This window comes from Ranitomeya imitator, chromosome 1 (genome assembly GCF_032444005.1).
Source record: "Ranitomeya imitator isolate aRanImi1 chromosome 1, aRanImi1.pri, whole genome shotgun sequence".
In the NCBI taxonomy this organism is placed as follows: domain Eukaryota; kingdom Metazoa; phylum Chordata; class Amphibia; order Anura; family Dendrobatidae; genus Ranitomeya; species Ranitomeya imitator.
Window position 1 is genome coordinate 712,175,306 of NC_091282.1, and position 21,774 is coordinate 712,197,079.

General features: G+C 46.2%; 1 protein-coding gene across 1 annotated transcript in view; it reads left to right on the forward strand.

Moving 5' to 3' along the window:
* Positions 1-3,928: 3,928 nt before the first annotated feature.
* PSMA6 (proteasome 20S subunit alpha 6) overlaps positions 3,929-21,774 on the forward strand; it is a 29,230-nt gene continuing 11,384 nt past the window's right edge. Inside the window, exon 1 of the mRNA XM_069732259.1 lies at positions 3,929-4,083. Within this exon, the coding sequence (XP_069588360.1) occupies positions 4,008-4,083 (76 nt within the window). The 5' untranslated portion in view covers positions 3,929-4,007. The remainder of the gene's footprint in view (positions 4,084-21,774) is intronic.

Sequence of the window (21,774 nt, forward strand, 5' to 3'; positions counted from 1 at the left end):
ACCTGTGCACACCCTCAAACAGTCACACTCCAACTCCACTATGGTGAAGATCAAAGAGCTGTCGAAGGACGCCAGAAGCAAAATTGTAGCCCTGCACTGGGCTGGGAAGACTAAATCTGCAACAGGCAAACAGCTTGGTGTGATTAAATCAACTGTGGGAGCGATAATAAGAAAATGGAAGACATACAAGACCACTGATAATCACCCTCAATCTGGGGCTCCACGCAAGATCTCACATCGTGGGGTCAAAATGATCATAAGAACGGTGAGCAAAAATCATAGAACCACGCGGGGGGACCTAGTGAATGAACTGCAGAGAGCTGGGACCACAGTAACAAAGGCTACCATCAGTAACACACATCAGGGACTCAGATCCTGCAGTGTCAGACGTGTCCCCCTGCTTAAGCCGCTACACGTTCGGGCCCCTCTGAAGTTTGCTAGAGAGCATTTGGATTATCCAGAAGAGTATTGGGAGAATGTCATATGGTCTGATGAAACACCATAGAAAACCTTTGGAGGGAGTTGAAAGTCCGTGTTGCCCAGCGACAGGCCCAAAACATCACTGCTTTAGAGGAGATCTGCATGGAGGAATGGGCCAACATACCAACAGTGTGTGCCAACCTTGTGAAGACATACAGAAAACGTCTGACCTCTGTCATTGCCAACAAAGGATATATAACAAAATATTGAGATGACCAAATAATAATAATAATGACCAAATACTTATTTTCCACCATAATTTGCAAAATAAATCTTGACAAATCAGATGAGGAGATTTTCTGGATTTGTTTTCTCATTTTGACTCTCATAGTTGTGGTCTACGTATGATGTCAATTACAGGCCTCTCTCATCTTTTTAAGTGGGAGAACTTGCACAATTGGTGGCTGACTAAATACTTTATTTCCCCACTGTAAAGGCCTGGGTGAGGTTAGGTTAAAGGCTTAGTGCAAAATGTGTTGTCCTTTATTATCTTTCAAAGTAGGGAGGTATGTGTATTGCCAACTATGAGTATTAGAAAAACACCCAGCTTAATACGATTGGTGTATCTCTCCTGATAGAGACTTGGCAATCAAGATGAGCAACGTATGTGACAATTGACGTCCGCGTGCAAACTGTTTTTAGGTCTTTAGTGTAAAACCTAGGTTAATAAGGGCACACTTGTGCTGCGCACGATTACAAAAGCCTCCTATTGCTGACAGGTTGGTTTCAATGAACCTTTTGAACATCTATGTATTGCACATTGTTGTTAGTAACGCTACTGTAATCAGTAGGAGACGTTGACCAACACATCATCTGAGATTTTATGTGTCGTTTGAATGTAAATATGTTTTAGGTTTATATTCACTGATAAAAGGCAGAGATGTAAAACACTTTGAAGCATTGATCCACAGAATATTAGCAACTTGCTTATCTTTTCAACAATAGTTTTTAAATGTATTACATTTAATCCTCAGACCTCATAGTATCATTTTGTTCAAGATATTTTGTAGTGTAATGGCATCCCATCATATTTTTAAATGTTGACTCAAATGTTTTTCTAAATCTCTCATATAACTGAGGAAAGATGAATGAGATTAATCAGAAATGGAATGTTGTCACGATTCCTCCAGTGTGTCGTGGGAGCAGTGAGTGGCAGCTCAGTTTCCAATCTAGTGCAGGCACATTCTGAGCTGTCGGTATTTTGATAGACAGCTTAGCTGTCCAATCTGAAACTGGGAGGTGCTGATCTTTCTTCAGGTGATCCCTCTTCTAAGTGTTTACTTAGCTTAGCTGTCAGCCCCAGATATCTGCCAATCGTAGCATTTGCTTGTATTCCTGTGCTCTGTTTGTTGATGATTTGCTGTCTGACCTTGGACCTCATTCTGACCATCCGTTTGCCTAGTCCCTTTGCTCTGATCCACTATCTTCCTGGTTTTCTGACCTCGAACTGTGACCTGACTATGCCTTTGTCGTTTCCCTTTAGTTTACTATGAGCTCTCTTGGTATCTGACCCTGGAAAGTTTGACTACCCCGCCTCACGGCTTGTCTGCGAGTAGTGACTAGCAAAAAGCTTGGCTGATTTAATTAGTCTTTCTTCATTAGCAATAGATGTTTGAAATACCAAATTGAGATCCATGATATCATATACAAAACTAAAAATCAATATGTGTGTTTATATAGTAGATCCTGGCTATCAATCAAGGGATCATTCCCATGTGCAACAGCACTGTGCGATATATGTAAATACATATTCAAAATTAAACAATTTACCTCATATACTACTGACAACACTTAAAACCTTTCATAAATTGTGAAACTAACCATGTAATTCATGCTATTAATTGTACTGCCTGCAAAAGACAATATGTCTGGTGGTGGTCTTACCGGTAGGGTTTTGGCATCTAGAATATCAGTGGGCGTCAGGGCGGATCTCTTGTGGACAGAGGGGGCTGCGCTCTCTTGTGTCTGTGTGCAACTGTGCCCCTTGTGCTTTTGGACGTACTCCAGCTCCCCGGTGGGTTGCCTCTCATCACTCTCTAGTTGCGAAGGGTGAGTGGTTTCCTACAGGGTGGTGAGGCAGTTACTAGACCCTGCCTTGTCTGTGTACTCCATTCCAGGGAACCGGTCTCATGGCGTGGTGTGGATGGGAGACAGGACACTGTCGGTCCCAGCACTGACGCTATTTAAAGGTCCCAGGATGCTGGATTTCCCAGTGTCCGCTGTTGCCAGAAGACATGGGACGCTACGTCTCCTGGTTCAGGTATGTAGTAGGAGGTTCCTTCTTATCTGCCCTCCTCACCCCTTCCTCTGTCTAGCTGGGCAGAGGGTGGAGATTGGCCGTTACTTCAGCGGTGTCAGGTGATCCATGTGAATGATGTTTTAACCCGCCATATCCTTTACGTCACCACTGGTTATTCAGTTGCGCTCCAGTGGTACGCTTGGTAGTTCTTTGGTTTGTCTCTGGCTCTGGTGTCCTCTGGTTCCTAAGTCTCTGTTTTATGCTTCCTGACTTTCCAAGTTTGTTTGTTATGTTCGTTTCTGCCTTACCGGTATAGTTTATTGGTGTGTTTGACCCATATGTGGCAAGTGTGCCCACCCAGCTTGTCTGTTGGCACCTGGGAATGGCTCTGCAAAAGTCCCCGTCTTTAGTGGGAGCGAGTGAAGAGAACCCTGGCACTCAAGGGTGTGCATAAAAGTGACTGCTTGCTCCAAGTGTGTCTCGCATACTGTTGCTGGCCTTCAGTCCGGTCATCTCACTTCCCTTCCCGAGTGTCACATTTGTATATATTTTTGTTTTTGGACATTTCTGTTGATTGCCAGTCCTCTTCTGCTCTGTGTATTGTATAATCTTGGCTGCTTTACCTAGAAGCATGTTATGATTAATAACCACAATGGTTCAAAACGTGTCTTTGCTTTTCATATGATTTTATATTAATTTTTTCTTTGTTCTCTTTTTTGTCATGTTTTTAATACGTTGGGAATAAAGTAGATTTTTTTTTAAATCTCATTGGGATTGGTGGAACACACATCTCTCTTTCTAGTGTTACTCCTCCACCCAGGAATCAGCTGGGATCTTCTCCATGCATGCCTTCATTCTCAATTTTAATCCTTGTATCCATGAGCCGCAGTTCATTGGGGTGAGCTGACCATTTTATTTTATTTGTGATATGCCATTACTGTCTGTGATGGGAAACCCCAAAAGTCGTCTATTAATGCTAAAGATGGTGAAAACATCACCTGTCATCTCATTTTAACCACGTGCCAATATTCTGGTAATGATGGCAGCCCCGTCACACGTCTTATCACACATAACGCTCTTTATACACAACATTCTCTTTGCACTTTCGATTTTACCCTTGGGCACCTTTCCCTATTAAAAGATGGCGGCGATGTGACGTTTCTTAGGTCACGTGCTAGGGGTTCCAGCTTGTGATTGGTGCGATAGTCAGCGGGGAATGATGACGCCAAATTTCCAGCGCCGCACGATCCATTGAGGCACCGGGAAGTTGCTGCATCTTTGTCTAGTCATGTCTCGGGGGTCCAGCGCGGGGTTTGACCGGCACATCACGATTTTCTCCCCCGAAGGGAGACTCTATCAAGTCGGTGAGTAACCGCTGGCTGCTTCTTTGTTTCTGCTGTGAAAGCTCTGCAGCTGCTGTGTCACGCTGGGCCTGTGGACCATGACTGGATGTGTCTCACTGGTCATTCCTTACTTATACCTATGGCTGCACCAGGACAACACCCCACAGCAATGTCACCCAGCTTTGCTAAACCCTGAAAGGAAAGCCTCTTTCCTAATACATTGTCCATAGGAAAACTGAGGGTCAGCAGCCATAAGGATCATCACTCATGGGGGCCGTCGGCCATAGGGATCATCACCTATGGGGGTCATCACCTAGAGTGGGCCAGCAGCCGTAGGGAGTCATCACCCAGAGGGGGCCAGCAGCCGTAGGGGGGTCATCACGCACAGGAGGCCAGCAGCCAGAGGGGGTAATCACCCAAAGGGGGCCAGCATCCATAAGGAGTCATCACCCAAAGGGGGCCAGCAGATGTAAGGAGTCATCACCAAAAGGGGGCCAGCAGATGTAAGGAGTCATCACCAAAAGGGGGCCAGCAGATGTAAGGAGTCATCACCCAGAGAGGGCCAGCAGCCAGAAGGGGATATCACATACAGGGGGGACAGCAGCCGTAAGGAGTCATCACCCAGAGGGGGCCAGCAGCCAGAGGGGGTCATCACCCAGAGGGGGCCAGCAGCCGTAAAGAGTCGTCACCCAGAGGGGGCCATCAGCCATAGGGAGTCATCACCCAGAGGGGCCAGCAGCCATAGGGGGTCATCTCCCAGAAGGGGCCAGGAGGCATAGGGATCATCACTGGTACCGGAGATGTCAGTGTATGTAATACTTGCGGCACACATGTGGCAACCGTGTGCCACATCAGAACCACACGGACTGCCGACGAGGAAGAAGAGCTACAGTAAGCGCTGTTCCCCGGTGGCAGGTGCTGAAGATGGCTCTCCTCATTCTCCCCTGCTCTACCGTCGATCGGCACGAGCAGAGGAGAATGATGACAGCAGGTCGTGGTTTTGGGACTATTACTCCCATCATCAGTCACCTGCTGCCCCTAATAACAGTGACAGTAGGAGCGGATGATCAGAGTATTCCTCAGCCGCCGCCTGCAATATAACGAAATAACTTAATGAAAAACCCGGCGTGGGTTCCCCCCTATTTTCCTCAAGGTTGGTTATCAAGAATAGAGGTGTCCCCACGCTGTTTTTTTAATTATGTAAATAATTTTTAAAAATGGCGTGGGGTCACCCCAATTTTGACAACGAGCCTTGCTAAAGCTCACAGCAGGGGGCTGGTATTCTCAGGCTGGTAAGGGGCCATTGATATAGGCCCCCCTCAGCCTAAAAACAGCAGCCCGCAGCTGCCCTGAAATGCTGCATCTATTAGATATGCCAATTCTGGCGCTTTGCTCGGATCTTCCCAATTGCCCTGTAGCGGTGGCAAGTGGGGTTCATATTTGTGGGGTTGATGTCACCTTTGTACTGTCGGGTGACATCAAGCCCACAGCTTAGTAATGGAGAGGTGTCTATAAGACACCTCTCCATTACTAATCCTATAGTTATATTGTAAATAAACACACAGCCAGAATAAAGTCCTTTAATTTAAAAAATGCCACAGATTCCTTTAACCCCTCTGTGACCTTAGACGTACTATCCCGTCGAGGTGCCCTGGGCTTATCTGACCCTGGACGGGATAGTACGTCATAGCCGATCGGCCGCGCTCACGGGGGGAGCGCGGCCGATCGCGGCCGGGTGTCAGCTGCTTATCGCAGCTGACATCCGGCACTATGTGCAAGGAGCGGTCACGGACCGCCCCCGGCACATTAACCCCTGGCACACCGCGATCAAAGATGATCGCGATGTGCCGGCGGTGCAGGGAAGCACCGCGCAGGGAGGGGGCTCCCTGCGGGCTTCCCTGAGCCCCCCGCAGCAACGCGATGTGATCGCGTTGCTGCGAGGGTCTCCTCACCTCCCTCCCTGCTCGAGCCCCGGATCCAAGATGGCCGCGGATCCGGGTCCTGCAGGGAGGGAGGTGGCTTCACAGAGCCTGCTTAGAGCAGGCACTGTGAAGGCTGCAGCGCTGCATGTCAGATCAGTGATCTGACAGAGTGCTGTGCAAACTGTCAGATCACTGATCTGTGATGTCCCCCCCTGGGACAAAGTAAAAAAGTAAAAAAAAAATTTTCCAAATGTGTAAAAAAAATAAAAAAAAATATTCCAAAATAATGAAAAAAAAAAAAAAAAAATATTATTCCCATAAATACATTTCTTCATCTAAATAAAAAAAAAAAACCAATAAAAGTACACATATTTAGTATCGCCGCGTCCGTAACGACCCGACCTATAAAACTGTCCCACTAGTTAACCCCTTCAGTAAACACCGTAAGAAAAAAAAAAAAAAAACGAGGCAAAAAACAACGCTTTATTATCATACCGCCGAACAAAAAGTGGAATAACACGCGATCAAAAGGACAGATATAAATAACCATGGTACCGCTGAAAGCGTCATATTGTCCCGCAAAAAAAGAGCCGCCATACAGCATCATCAGCAAAAAAATAAAAAAGTTATAGTCCTGAGAATAAAGCGATGCAAAAATAATTATTTTTTCTGTAAAATAGTTTTTACCGTATAAAAGCACCAAACCATAAAAAAATGATATAAATGAGGTATCGCTGTAATCGTACTGACCCGAAGAATAAAACTGATTTATCAATTTTACCAAACGCGGAACGGTATAAACGCCTCCCCCAATAGAAATTCATGAATAGCTGGCTTTTGGTCATTCTTCCTCACAAAAATCGGAATAAAAAGCGATAAAAAAATGTCACGTGCCCAAAAATGTTTTCAATAAAAACGTCAACTCGTCCCGCAAAAAACAAGACCTCACATGACTCTGTGGACCAAAATATGGAAAAATTATAGCTCTCAAAATGTGGTATTGCAAAAAATATTTTTTGCAATAAAAAGGGTCTTTCAGTGTGTGACGGCTGCCAATCATAAAAATCCGCTAAAAAACTCGCTATAAAAGTAAATCAAACCCCCCTTCATCACCCCCTTAGTTAGGGAAAAATTAAAAAAAATGTATTTATTTCCATTTTCCCATTAGGGCTAGGGTTAGGGCTAGGGCTAGGGTTAGGGTTAGGGCTAGGGTTAGGGCTAGGGCTAGGGTTAGGGCTAGGGTTAGGGCTAGGGTTAGGGCTAGGGTTAGGGCTAGGGCTAGGGTTAGGGCTAGGGTTAGGGTTAGGGCTAGGGTTAGGGCTAGGGTTAGGGCTAGGGTTAGGGTTGGGGCTACAGTTAGGGTTGGGGCTAAAGTTAGGGTTAGGGTTTAGATTACATTTACAGTTGGGAATAGGGTTGGGATTAGGGTTAGGGGTGTGTCAGGGTTAGAGGTGTGGTTAGGGTTACCGTTGGAATTAGGGTTAGGGGTGTGTTTAGATTAGGGTTTCAGTTATAATTGGGGGGTTTCCACTGTTTCGGCACATCAGGGGCTCTCCAAACACGACATGGCGTCCGATCTCAATTCCAGCCAATTCTGCGTTGAAAAAGTAAAACAGTGCTCCTTCCCTTCCGAGCTCTCCTGTGTGCCCAAACAGGGGTTTACCCCAACATATGGGGTATCAGCGTACTCAGGACAAATTGGACAACAACTTTTGTGGACCAATTTCTCCTGTTACCCTTGGGAAAATACAAAACTGGGGGCTAAAAAATAATTTTTGTGGGAAAACAAAAAGATTTTTTATTTTCACGGCTCTGCGTTATAAACTGTAGTGAAACACTTGGGGGTTCAAAGTTCTCACAACACATCTAGATAAGTTCATTGAGGGGTCTAGTTTCCAATATGGGGTCACTTGTGGGGGGTTTCTACTGTTTAGGTACATTAGGGGCTCTGCAAACGCAATGTGACGCCTGCAGACCAATCCATCTAAGTCTGCATTCCAAATGATGCTCCTTCCCTTCCGAGCCCTCCCATGCGCCCAAACGGTGGTTCCCCCCCACATATCGGGTATCAGCGTACTCAGGACAAATTGGACAACAACATTTAGGGTCCAATTTCTCCTGCTAACCTTGGAAAAATACAAAACTGGGGGCTAAAATATAATTTTTGTGGAAAAAAAAATATTTTTTATTTGCATGGCTCTGCGTTATAAACTGTAGTGAAATACTTGGGGGTTCAAAGCTCTCACAACACATCAAGATGAGTTCCTTAGGGCAGGGGTCCCCAATTCCAGTCCTCAAGGCCCACCAACAGGTCATGTTTTCAGGATTTCCTTTGCATTGCACAGGTGATGCAATTATTACCTGGGCAAGACTAAGGAAATCCTGAAAACATGACATGTTGGTGGGCCTTGAGGACTGGAGTTGGGGACCCCTGCCTTAGGGGGTCTACTTTCCAAAATGGTGTCACTTGTGGGGGGTTTCTACTGTTTAGGTACATTAGGGGCTCTGCAAACGCAATGTGACGCCTGCAGACCATTCCATCTAAGTCTGCATTCCAAATGGCGCTCCTTCCCTTCCGAACCCTCCCATGCGCCCAAACGGTGGTTCCCCCCCACATATGGGGTATCAGCGTACTCAGGACAAATTGGACAACAACTTTTGGGGTCCAATTTCTCCTGTTACCCTAGGGAAAATACAAAACTGGGGGCTAAAAAATAATTTTTGTGGGAAAAAAATTTTGTTTTATTTTTATGGCTCTGCATTATAAACTTCTGTGAAGCCCTTGGTGGGTCAAAGTGCTCACCACACATCCAGATAAGTTCCTTAGGGGGTCTACTTTCCAAAATGGTGTCACTTGTGGGGGGTTTCAATGTTTAGGCACATCAGTGGCTCTCCAAACGCAACATGGCGTCCCATCTCAATTTCTGTCAATTTTGCATTGAAAAGTCAAACTGCGCTCCTTCCATTCCGAGCTCTCCCATGCGCCCAAACAGTGGTTTACTGCCACATATGGGGTATCAGCGTACTCAGGACAAATTGGACAACAACTTTTGAGGTCCAATTTCTTCTCTTACCCTTGGAAAAATAAAAAATTGGGGGCAAAAATATAATTTTTGTGAAAAAATATGATTTTTTATTTTTACGGTTCTGCATTATAAACTTCTGTGAAGCACTTGGTGGGTCAAAGTGCTCACCACACATCCAGATAAGTTCCTTAGGGGGTCTACTTTCCAAAATGGTGTCACTTGTGGGGGGTTTCAATGTTTAGGCACATCAGTGGCTCTCCAAACGCAACATGGCGTCCCATCTCAATTCCTGTCAATTTTGCATTGAAAAGTCAAATAGCGCTCCTTCCCTTCCGAGCTCTCCCATGCGCCCAAACAGTGGTTTACTGCCACATATGGGGTATCAGCGTACTCAGGACAAATTGGACAACAACTTTTTGGGTCCAATTTCTCCTGTTACCCTTGGTAAAATAAAACAAATTGGAGCTGAAGTAAATTTTTTGTGTAAAAAAGTTAAATGTTCATTTTTATTTAAACATTCCAAAAATTCCTATTAAACACCTGAAGGGTTAATAAACTTCTTGAATGTGGTTTTGAGCACCTTGAGGGGTGCAGTTTTTAGAATGGTGTCACACTTGGGCATTTTCTATCATATAGACCCCTCAAAATGACTTCAAATGAGACGTGGTCCCTAAAAAAAAATGGTGTTGTAAAAATGAGAAATTGCTGGTCAACTTTTAACCCTTATAACTCCCTAACAAAAAAAAAAATTGGTTCCAAAATTATGCTGATGTAAAGGAGACATGTGGGAAATGTTACTTATTAAGTATTTTGTGTGACATATCTCTGTGATTTAATTGCATAAAAATTCAAAGTTTGAAAATTGCGAAATTTTCAAAATTTTCGCCAAATTTCCGTTTTTTTCACAAATAAACGCAGGTACTATCAAAGAAATTTTACCACTATCATGAAGTACAATATGTCACGAGAAAACAATGTCAGAATCACCAGGATCCGTTGAAGCGTTTCGGAGTTATAACCTCATAAAGGGACAGTGGTCAGAATTGTAAAAATTGGCCTGGTCATTAACGTGCAAACCACCCTTGGGGGTAAAGGGGTTAATAATCTCAATTAAACCATACTTACGACCTCACCTAATTCCACCGAAGCCCTCGATCTCCTGTAGTAAAAGTAAAATAAAAAAAACAACAATATACCACATCTGTCTGTCGTTCTGTGCCACTCTGTAATCCATGTCTGGGGGCTAAATAGTTTTCAACCTGGATGGTGCCAAGATGCCACCGTCCAGACTGAGAACCACTGGTCAATGAGCTGCTGCGAGCGCAGCATCATTCACCAGCGGTGACATCATCACTGGCATTTTCCCACAGTCCTGAGGTCACCGCAATTCAGCCCGGCCTCGATGATGCTGACAGCTGAGGGTTGCAGCCCCCGGCTGTGAGTTTTGCCTGGTTGGTTAAAGAAAATAGGGGGGAATCCACATCAGGTTTTTCATTTATTTATTTCATTAGATTGCAGGAGGCGGCTGAGGAATACCCTGATCATCCGCTCCTGCTGTCAATGTTATTGGCTACAGCAGGTGTCGGATGATGGGAGTAATAGTCCCAAAAGCCCCCACGTGCTGTCATAGTTCTGACTTTATTATAACTCCCATCATTTTCCTCTGATCGCCGGCAGAACAGGGGAGAATGATGACAGCCGTCTTCAGCACCTGCTGCCGGGGAACAGCGCTTACTGTAGCGCTTCTTCCACGGTGCCGATGCGTGTCACACGGATTACATCAATTTGTGTTCTCCGTGTGCAAGTGTGCGGGACGTTTTGCCGCCTGTGCTGACGGTAAAAAACGGACATGTCTACGTGTTGGGCACGCAACCCACGGTCCGTGGAAACACACTGACATGTGCACAAACCCATTCATTTGACTGGATCTACATGTGTCAATGTCTCCGGTACATGTGAAAGCTATCACCACACATACTAGAGACACGGATGTGTGAAAGAGCCCTTAAAAATACTTTTGTGTATTGGAAACATTATTTAATTTATTTTTTCACACATGCAAGGCTAAATACAGCAAATTTGGAATGACCTCTGCTTTAAAAAAAAAAATGTTTATTTTTTATTTATTACACACTAGTGCTCCCCAGAAAGTCATAAGACTCGGGGAGACATTTTAACATAATACATTTAAAATTGCTGATTTTCCCTGACACTGGGGAGGTATATTAGCCCCAGTTACGTGCAGAATGTCAGCCTCTTCGCTACATAGCAGTGCTAACTAAAAAACAAAATAGCAGCACACCATGGTGAAGTCATAGTGATAAGAAACAGGGGACAGTAAATGAAATCTGTTCACCTGGTTGAGTTGTGCAGGTCAGGTACAACTCTGATGAGAGTAGTAGTGAACTGGTATTCCTCATGTAGGCCACTGCTCCACCCTTTGAAGCCAATAGAATGGCTCATTAAAGGGAACCTGTCACCCCAAAATTCGAGAATGAGCTGCGGCCACCGGCATCAGGGGCTTATCTACAGCATTTTGTAATGCTGTAGATAAGCCCCCGATGTATCCTGAAAGATAAGAAAAACAGGTTATATTATACTCACACGGGGCAGTCCCGGTCCGGTTCTGGTCCGATGGGCGTCGCGGTCCGGGTCCGGCGCCTCCCATCTTCATGCGATGGCGTCCTCTTTTCCTCCTGCTGCGGCTACTGCACAGGCGTACTTTGTCTGCCCTGTTGAGGGCAGAGCAAAGTACAGTAGTGTGCAGGCGCTGGGCCTCTCTGACCTTTCCCGGCGCCTGCACACTGCAGTACTTTGCTCTGCCCTCAACAGGACAGACAAAGTACACCTGCGCCGGAGCTGCCGCAGGAAGAAAAGAAGAGGACGTCATCGCATGAAGATGGGAGGCCCCGGACCGGACCGCCCCTGGGTGAGTATAATCTAACTTGTTTTTCTTATCTTTCAGGGTTCATCTGGGGCTTATCTACAGCATTACAGAATGCTGTAGATAAGCCCCTGATGCCGGTGGCCGCAGCTCATACTCGAATTTTGGGGTGACAGGTTCCCTTTAAACCATTGTGAGGCAAACAATGAGAAGCAAAGCGGTAAAGCAAGCAAGAAGTAAAGCAAAGCACAGCGGTGACGTCACCGCTGCTTTACGGCCGGCGCTGACACAGTGCAGGGAAAGCTCTCGGCAGCAGCGCGTGCATTAGCAGTGCTCCTGCCGAAAGCAGTTTTAACCCTGTGGACGCCGGGGGACGTGACAGACATCGGAATGTGAGTATGTACTGTTTGGTTTTTTTAACTTTTACAATGGTAACCAGGGTAAATATCGGGTTACTAAGCGCGGCCCTGCGCTTAGTAACCCGATATTTACCCTGGTTACCAGTGAACACAACGCTGGATCGGCATCACACATGCCAATTCAGCGATGACAGCGGGTGATCAGTGACCAAAAAAAGGTCCTGATCATTTCCGAGCGACCAACGATCTCCCAGCAGGGGCCTGATCGTTGGTCGCTATCACGCTTAACGATTTCGTTAACGATATCGTTGCTACGTCACAAAAAGCAACGATATCGTTAACGAAATCGTTATGTGTGAAGGTACCTTAAGTGTCTTTTCTACCTTACATTGCAGTATGTTCTTTTTAGGATGCCGATACAGTTTTACATGCAATGACGGGCCCAGTGCCGGCGCTGCCACTCCCAGCTCATGGGCCTTATAGCAGCCACGTGGCCTGCCGACTTGTAATAAAGCTCTGGCAATTAAGAGACCACCACATCAAAACCCTGTCATGGGCCATTGCTCCTTTTCAGAAAAAAAAAAATACAAAATGTATTGCTTGGAAATTTGGAGACATGTTGTCAGAAGTTTATAGACTGAAAGAACAATTTACATTTTACTCAAACATCTACTATATAATTGTCTAAGGGTCACTTCCGTCTGTCTGTCTCTGTCACAGATATTCATTGGTCACGGCCTCTGTCTGCCATGGAAATCCAAGTCGCTGATTGTTCGTGGCTGTTTTGCCGCGACCAATCAGCGACGGGCACAGTCCGGAAGAAAATGGCCGCCTTGGAAAATGGGACTCCTTCCTCCCCGAGTCCCCGCAGTCAGTGCCCGGCGCCCGCATACTCCCCTCCGGTCAGCGCTCACACAGGGTTAATGGCAGCGTTGACCGTGGTGTAATGCACTCCATTAACGCTGCTATTAACCCTGTGTGACCAACTTTTTACTATTCAAGCTGCCTATGCAGCATGAATAGTAAAAAGATCTACTGTTAAAAATAATTAAAAAAAATAAAAAATCGTTATATACTCATCGTCCGTCGGCCCCTCGGATCCACAACAGGCCTTTCCCGCTGCTCGCGACGTGCCGGTAACCGGTCCATGCTGCGATCTCGCGAGATGATGACGTAGCTGATGACCAATCAGCGACGGGCACAGTCCGGAAGAAAATGGCCGCCTTGGAAAATGGGACTCCTTCCTCCCCGAGTCCCCGCAGTCAGTGCCCGGCGCCCGCATACTCCCCTCCGGTCAGCGCTCACACAGGGTTAATGGCAGCGTTGACCGTGGTGTAATGCACTCCATTAACGCTGCTATTAACCCTGTGTGACCAACTTTTTACTATTCAAGCTGCCTATGCAGCATGAATAGTAAAAAGATCTACTGTTAAAAATAATTAAAAAAAATAAAAAATCGTTATATACTCATCGTCCGTCGGCCCCTCGGATCCACAACAGGCCTTTCCCGCTGCTCGCGACGTGCCGGTAACCGGTCCATGCTGCGATCTCGCGAGATGATGACGTAGCGGTCTCGCGAGACCGCTACGTCATCATCTCGGGAGACCGCAATGCACTCTTCAGACCGGAGCGCGCGAGGAGCGTCGGGGCCAACGGAGGGTGAGTATAGCACGATTTTTTATTATTATTATTATTATTTATTTATATAGCACCATTAATTCCATGGTGCTGTACATGAGAAGGGGTTACATACAGGGTTATAGATATCGTTTACAGTAAACAGGTTTACATTGACAGACTGGTACAGAGGGGAGAGAACCCTGCCCTTGCGGACTTACTTTCTATGGGATTTTAATTCTTTTTTTTAACAGGGATATGGTGCCCACATTGCTATAGACTGCGTGGGCTGTGCAATATATTATGTGGGCTGGGCAAAATACTACGTGCGCTGTGCACTGTGCTGCGTGGGCTGTGCACTGTGCTGCGTGGGCTGTGCACTGTGCTGCGTGGGCTGTGCTTGTGCTGCGTGGGCTGTGCGCTGCGCTGCGTGGGCTGTGCGCTGCGCTGCGTGGGCTGTGCGCTGCGCTGCGTGGGCTGTGCGCTGCGCTGCGTGGGCTGTGCGCTGCGTGGGCTGTGCGCTGCGCTGCGTGGGCTGTGCGCTGCGTGGGCTGTGCGCTGCGCTGCGTGGGCTGTGCAATGCGCTGCGTGGGCTGCGCTATACACTACGCATACATATTTTAGAATACCGGATGCGTTAGAATCGGGCTACCATCTAGTTTACCTATAAAGAGTAAAATCAGACAAACTGAACATTTTGCAGTGGTCTCTTAATTTTTGCCACAGCTGTATGTACAGTTGTGCTCAAAAGTTTGCATACCCTGGCAGAATTCTTACTTTCTTGGCCTTTTTTCAGAGAACATGAATGATAACTCCAAAACTTTTTCTCCACTCATGGTTAGTGGTTGGGTGAAGCCATTTACGGTGTTTTCTCTTTTTAAATCATAATGACAACCCAAAGCATCCAAATGACCCTGATCAAAAGTTTGCATACCCCATTTCTTAATACCATGTATTGCCCCCTCTAACATCAATGACAGCTTGAAGTCTTTTGTGGTAGTTGTGGATGAGGTTCTTTATTTTCTCAGATTGTAAAGCTGCCCACTCTTCTTGGCAAAAAGCCTCCAGTTCCTGTAAATTACTTGGCTGCATAAGCATGAACTGCGTGCTTGAGATCTCCCCAGAGTGGCTCAATGATATTGAGGTCAGGAGACTGACATGGCCCCTCCAGAACTTTCACTTTGTTCTGCTGTAGCCAATGACCTGTCTACTTGGCCTTGTGTTTTGTATCGTTGTCATGTTGGAACGTTCAAGTACGTCCCATGCGCAGCAGTATTTGCTGATAACGTGCTGCGTTCATCTTTCCTTCAACTTTGACTAAGTTTCCTGTGCCTTTGTAGCTCACCCATCACCAAAATATCAGAGATCCACCTCCATGCTTTACAGTAGGAATGGCGTTCCTTTCATTATAGGTCTTGTTGACCTCTCTCCAAATGTAACGTTTATGGTTGTGGCCAAAAGTTCAATTTGCGTTTCATCACTCCAAATTACCTTTTTCCAGAAATGTTGAGTCTTGTCTCTGTGCTGTTTTGCTTATTGTAGGCAAGATACTTTGTGGCATTTGCGCTATAATGGCTTTCTTCTGGCGACTCAACCATGCAGCCCATTTTTCTTCAAGTGCCTCCTTATTATGCATCTTGAAACAGCCACACCACTAATTTTCAGAGAGTCCTGTATTTCAGCTTATGTTATTTGTGGGTTTTTCTTAGCATCCTGAACAATTTTCCTGGCAGTTGTGGACGACATTTTTGTTGGTCTACCTGACCGTGGTTTTGTTTTTACAGAGCCCCTGATTTTCAATTTGTTAATCACAGTTTGAACGCTGCTGACTGACATTATCAATTCTTTGGATATCTTTTTGTATCCCTTTCCTGTTTTATACAGTTCAACTACCTTTTCACATAGATCTGTTGACAATTCTTTTGCTTTCCCCATGACTCACAATCCAGAAACGTCAGTGGCTGGATGAAAGATGCAAGAGTCTGTCTGGATTGAAGAAACTCAGCTTTTATGCACACACACTGATTACAAGCAAACAGGTCACAGGTGAGGATGTCACCTTTAGTAGCCATTCAAACCCATTTGTGTCAACTTCTGTGCGTGTTATCAGGCCAAAATCACCAGAGTATGTGAACTTATGATCAGGGTCATTTGGATGCTTTGGGTTGTCATTATGATTTAAAAAGAGAAAACACAGTAGTTTGACAATAAATGGCTTCACCCAACAACTAACCATGAGTGGGCAAAAAGTTTGTGGTATCATTCATATTCTCTGAAAAAAGGCCAAGAAAGCAAAAATTCTGCTGTGGTATGTAAATATTTGAGCACAACTGTATATCCATAAAAGAATAGATTTGGGAAGTATAGGTTCACTTCTATGGTTTTTACTTCTTCTTTTTTGCCAAGTTAGTGACTTTCTAAATCATAAAGAAGTGCACTACATTTTTAATATATTATGTTAATGCAAGCCTAAATCAGACAGAAACCGTACCAATGGCTATAATGAAGGCAGTTTTTACGCCCTTTTCTACTGCTAACTGGAAATAACAAAGCACCTGCTTTCCAGAAAGACCAGTGTCCTACGGGTTTGGAAGGGGTAACGTCTCCTTGTGGAGAGTTACTTGCCTGACATGCCAGTTTAAGGAGACTTCTAGGTCATGCAATTCTCATCTGGTACATTAAACATGCAAAGTGCCTCTTCAGAGAGGAAGAGGACTTGAACTCTAGCGCCTCCTATTGGAAAGTGCAATTTTCAAAGTTAATATCGACCGTTTATGGAGTCTTTCCACATGATTTAAGGTACCGTCACACTAGACGATATCGCTAGCGATCCGTGACGTTGCAGCGTCCTCGCTAGCGATATCGTCCAGTGTGACAGGCAGCAGCGATCAGGCCCCTGCTGTGCTGTCGCTGGTCGGGGAAGAAAGTCCAGAACTTTATTTGGTCGCTGGACTCCCCGCAGACATCGCTGGATCGGCGTGTGTGACACCGATTCAGCGATGTCTTCACTGGTAACCAGGGTAAACATCGGGTAACTAAGCGCAGGGCCACGCTTAGTAACCCGATGTTTACCCTGGTTACCATCCTAAAAGTAAAAAAAACAAACAGTACATACTTACCTACAGCCGTCTGTCCTCCAGCGTTGTGCTCTGCACTCCTCCTGTACTGGCTGTGAGCGTCGGTCAGCCGGAAAGCAGAGCGGTGACGTCACCGCTCTGCTTTCCGGCCGCTGTAGGTAAGTATGTACTGTTTGTTTTTTTTACTTTTAGGATGGTAACCAGGGTAAACATCGGGTTACTAAGCGCGGCCCTGCGCTTAGTTACCCGATGTTTACCCTGGTTACCGGCATAGTTGGTCGCTGGAGAGCTGTCTGTGTGACAGCTCTCCAGCGACCAAACAGCGACGCTGCAGCGATCCGGATCGTTGTCGGTATCGCTGCAGCGTCGCTAAGTGTGACGGTACCTTTAGGATTAAAGTTAGATAAGCAAAAAGGATAATCATAATAAAAAAGCCATACCAGAATCTCTGTTTGTAGACACGTATTTTTTTGAGTGTTGCCCCTCATCAGGAACTTAAACACCCCACCCCAAATCTAACAGATTTACTCTATATACAGTGGATGTGACCAGGCAACTTTTCAGCCCCCGGATGTAAACATTTTTAAAGGGATGTTCCAGACATTGTTATAATTAGTGATGAGTGAATATACTCGTTACTCGAGATTTCTCGAGCATGCTCGGGGGTCCTCCAAGTATTTTTTAGTGCTCGGAGATTGTTTTTCTTGCCACAGCTTAATGATTTACATCTGTTAGCCAGCATAAGTACCGTATTTTTCGGACTCGCAATGGACCATAAGACGCACCCCAAATTTGGGGTGGAAATTGCAGGAAAAAAATTTTTTTTTTATAAGATGGGGGTCCGACTTATTGTCTGAATTTAAGGTACGGTATCTTAACCTGAGGGCTGGTGGCGGCAGAGCAGGGTCACAGGAGGCATGGTGTCGGCAGAGGTGCGGTGATGCTGAGGCGCGGTGGGTGGTACGGCGTGCACCTGAGCAGGGTCCCTTCCTGCTTAGGTGGGCGACGCCATGGCCTGGGTGCATGGGGGGGTTGTGGCAGTGCTGTGGCGGCGGCAGATGTGCGGTGGTCACCTCAGGTGAGGTGACGCCGCGGCCCGGTATCCAAGGCGAGCAGCAGAGCTGTTAATCACCGGTTTCTCGGTGGCAGCCGCCATCTTCCTGAGGCCAAGCGTGCGCAGATTGAGTGCTCTGCTTCCCAGGGCTTCAGAAAAATGGCCGTGGGAGGCTGCACGTGCGCAGATGGAGATCGCGGCGGCCATTTTCCTGAACCCGAGATCTCAATCTGCGAACTCCGCTTCAGGAAAATGGCCGCCGCGATCTCAATCTGCGCACTCACGGCCTCCCGCGGCTATTTTCCTGAAGCCCCGGGAAGCAGAGAACTCAATCTGCACACGCGCGGCCTCAGGAAGATTGCCGCCGTCACCGAGAAAGCCGTGATGTAGCGGTGGATATGGGGTAATAAGGGGTTAATGTTACCTTGCTAATGTAAGGTGACGTTAAGCCCTGTTAATAATGGAGAGGCGTCTAAAAGACGCCTATCCATTATTAATCCTATAGTAGTGAAAGGGTTAAAAAAAAAAACGACACAGCCAGAAAAAAGTATTTTGATATTCTAAATTTTACCATACTTACCATATTCAATTGCCTGCAAAAAATTAAAAATAAACCAACCGTATACTCCCTGTCCGACGCAGTCCATTTAATAACGAGTGTCCCACAACGATCTCCCCTATAGAACGGTGACATCGGGTGATGTCACTGCTCTATAGACCTTCAGTGACACACTGACAGGAGACAATGGCTCCTGCAGTGCATCACTGAAGAGGTTACCTGAGTTCAGGGTCCCACTTTATGGCAAAGCTGCGTGGGAATTTTCCCACACAGCAGTGCCACAAGTGAGAATAGGGACTATTTTTCACAGCGGCGGAGGAATACATTGTGGAAGCATACCTTCCGTCATTGTATTCCTGGTGCCCCTGGAGAGCGGTCGGCATATCAGCTGATATGGCTGCTCTCCACGTGAGATCGTCGTGGGACACTTGTATTTTATTGGATATCTGCGGACACAGGGAGTATATTGTTTATTTTAATATTTTTTACAGGTGACAATGGCTTCGGGGATGAAGGTGATAGTGAGTATGTACTCTGTTGTATGTACTGTATGTCTATATGTATGTGTTGTATGTACTGTATGTCATGTATGTACTGTTATATGTTGTATGTTCTGTATGTCTGTTGTATGTACTGTTGTATGTACTGTTGTATGTTCTGTATGTCATATGTTGTATGTACTGTTGTATGTGCTGTATGTTATATGTTGTATATACTGGTGTATGTTGTATGTGAAGACTGTTGTATATTGTATGCACTATTGTATGTTGTATGTACTGTCGTATGTTGTATGTACTGTTGCATGTTATATGTTGTGTGTACTGTATGTTGTATGTACTGTATGTGGGTTTGTTTGTTTTTTACATTCAATCAATCCAAAGACACACACTCCCCCCCCCCCCCCCCCGCACAGACCCCCGCAGGCCCCGCCCGCGCACACATACACGCACACAGTCAATGCCCACACACTTCCCTCCTCCCGATCTGCAGCGTTCACCCGAAGCTAATCCGCAGATCTTTTTTATATCTGCGGTTTTGCTGCGGATCTGCCCGACTCAATGCAAGTCTATGGGTGCAGAAACGCTGCAGATCCGCACAAAGAATTGACATGCTGCGAACAAAACAATGCTGCGTTTCTGCGTTTTTTTCCACAGCATGTGCACAGCCGATTGGGTTTTCAATAGGTTTACAAAAACGCTGCAGATCCGCTGTAAAATCCGCAACATGTGCACATGGCCTTAAAGGGAACCTGTCACCCCGTTTTTTCAGATAGAGATAAAAATACTGTTAAATAGGGCCTGCGCTGTGCGTTACAATAGTGTATGTAGTGTACCCTGATTCCCCACCTATGCTGCGAAATACATTACCAAAGTCGCCGTTTTCGTTTTCGAGATGCAAACTCGGCTTTGGGAAAATGGCCGCCGCGATCTCTTCTGCGCACGCGCGGCATCCCGTGGCCATTTTCCTGAAGCCCCGTGCAGCAGAACACTCCATCTGCGCACGCGCGGCCCCAGGAAGATGCCGGCCCCACCGATGACAGGGATAACAGCGCAGATCACGCGCTGTTTCTTCACGTGCGCGCAGGGAATTCGGAACTTGGACATGCGCACACCACTACGCCACCAACGGAAAGCTGGGGAAGAAAAGAGCGATGTCACCACGCCCACCTGACCAGACCAGCCTGATTGACAGGCGAAAACGGCGACTTTGGTAATGTATTTCGCAGCATAGGTGGGGAATCGGGGTACACTACATACACTATTGTAACGCACAGCGCAGGCCCTATTTAACAGTATTTTTATCTCAATCTGAAAAAACGGGGTGACAGGTTCCCTTTAATGTGTAGAGGGGCCTCTAGGCCTACACTGAAAGAGGGATTCTCTGATTAGACAACCTCTCTGAAAGGACGTTCTCATTTTAACTAATTGGGCCATATCTGTGGGATATGCTATAAATGTCAGATGGATGGAGGACCCAGCTCTAGGTTGACAGGTGTCTACGGTGACCACAGACTGAATGGAGAGGTCATGAATGTGCTTAACTCTCTTCATTAAGGTCTACAGGGGTTAGAAAAATGCCCAAGATTGGAGAATGGAAAGAAAAACATTAGACTGCTCAGAAGTGAAACTGAAACAAGATCTACGAGACTGCACCCTACATAGATGTGCAGAAAGGCTGCTTGTGTGTCTTCATTATTTTATTTGCCTGGTGTCCATTGTATATTATATGGTAAATCATACTATACATTTTTGGAGCCACTTTTACCTTTTAGGGTATGTGTCCACGTTCAGGATTGCATCAGGATTTGGTCAGGATTTTTCATCAGTATTTGGAAGCCAAAACCAGGAGTGGAAAAATTAGAGGAAAAGTATAATAGAAACATATGCTCCACTTTTGCATTTATCACCCACTCCTGGTTTTGGCTTACAAATACTGATGAAAAATCCTGACCAAATCCTGATGCAATCCTGAACGTGGACACATACCCTAAAGGCCCCTTCACATTAAGCGACGCTGCAGCGATACCGACAACGATCCGGATCGCTGCAGCGTCGCTGTTTGGTCGCTGGAGAGCTGTCACACAGACCGCTCTCCAGCGACCAACGATGCCGGTAACCAGGGTAAACATCGGGTAACTAAGCGCAGGGCCGCGCTTAGTAACTCGATGTTTACCCTGGTTACCATCCTAAAAGTAAAAAAGAACAAACAGTACATACTTACCTACCGCTGTCTGTCCTCCAGCGCTGTGCTCTGCTCTCCTCCTGTACTGGCTGTGAGCGTCGGTCAGCCGGAAAGCAGAGCGGTGACGTCACCGCTCTGCTTTCCGGCCGCTGTGCTCACACAGACAGTACAGGAGGAGTGCAGAGCACAGCGCTGGAGGACAGACGGCTGTAGGTAAGTATGTACTGTTTGTTTTTTTTACTTTTAGGATGGTAACCAGGGTAAACATCGGGTTACTAAGCGCAGCCCTGCGCTTAGTAACCCGATGTTTACCCTGGTTACCGGCATTGTTGGTCGCTGGAGAGCGGTCTGTGTGACAGCTCTCCAGCGACCAAACAGCGACGCTGCAGCGATCCGGATCGTTGTCGGTATCGCTGCAGCGTCGCTAAGTGTGACGGTACCTTTACCATTAGACGCACCCCAGGTTTCGACAGGGGAAAAAAAATATATATTTTTTTCTATTAATTAAATCTTCTCTGCCGCTGTAAAGTCA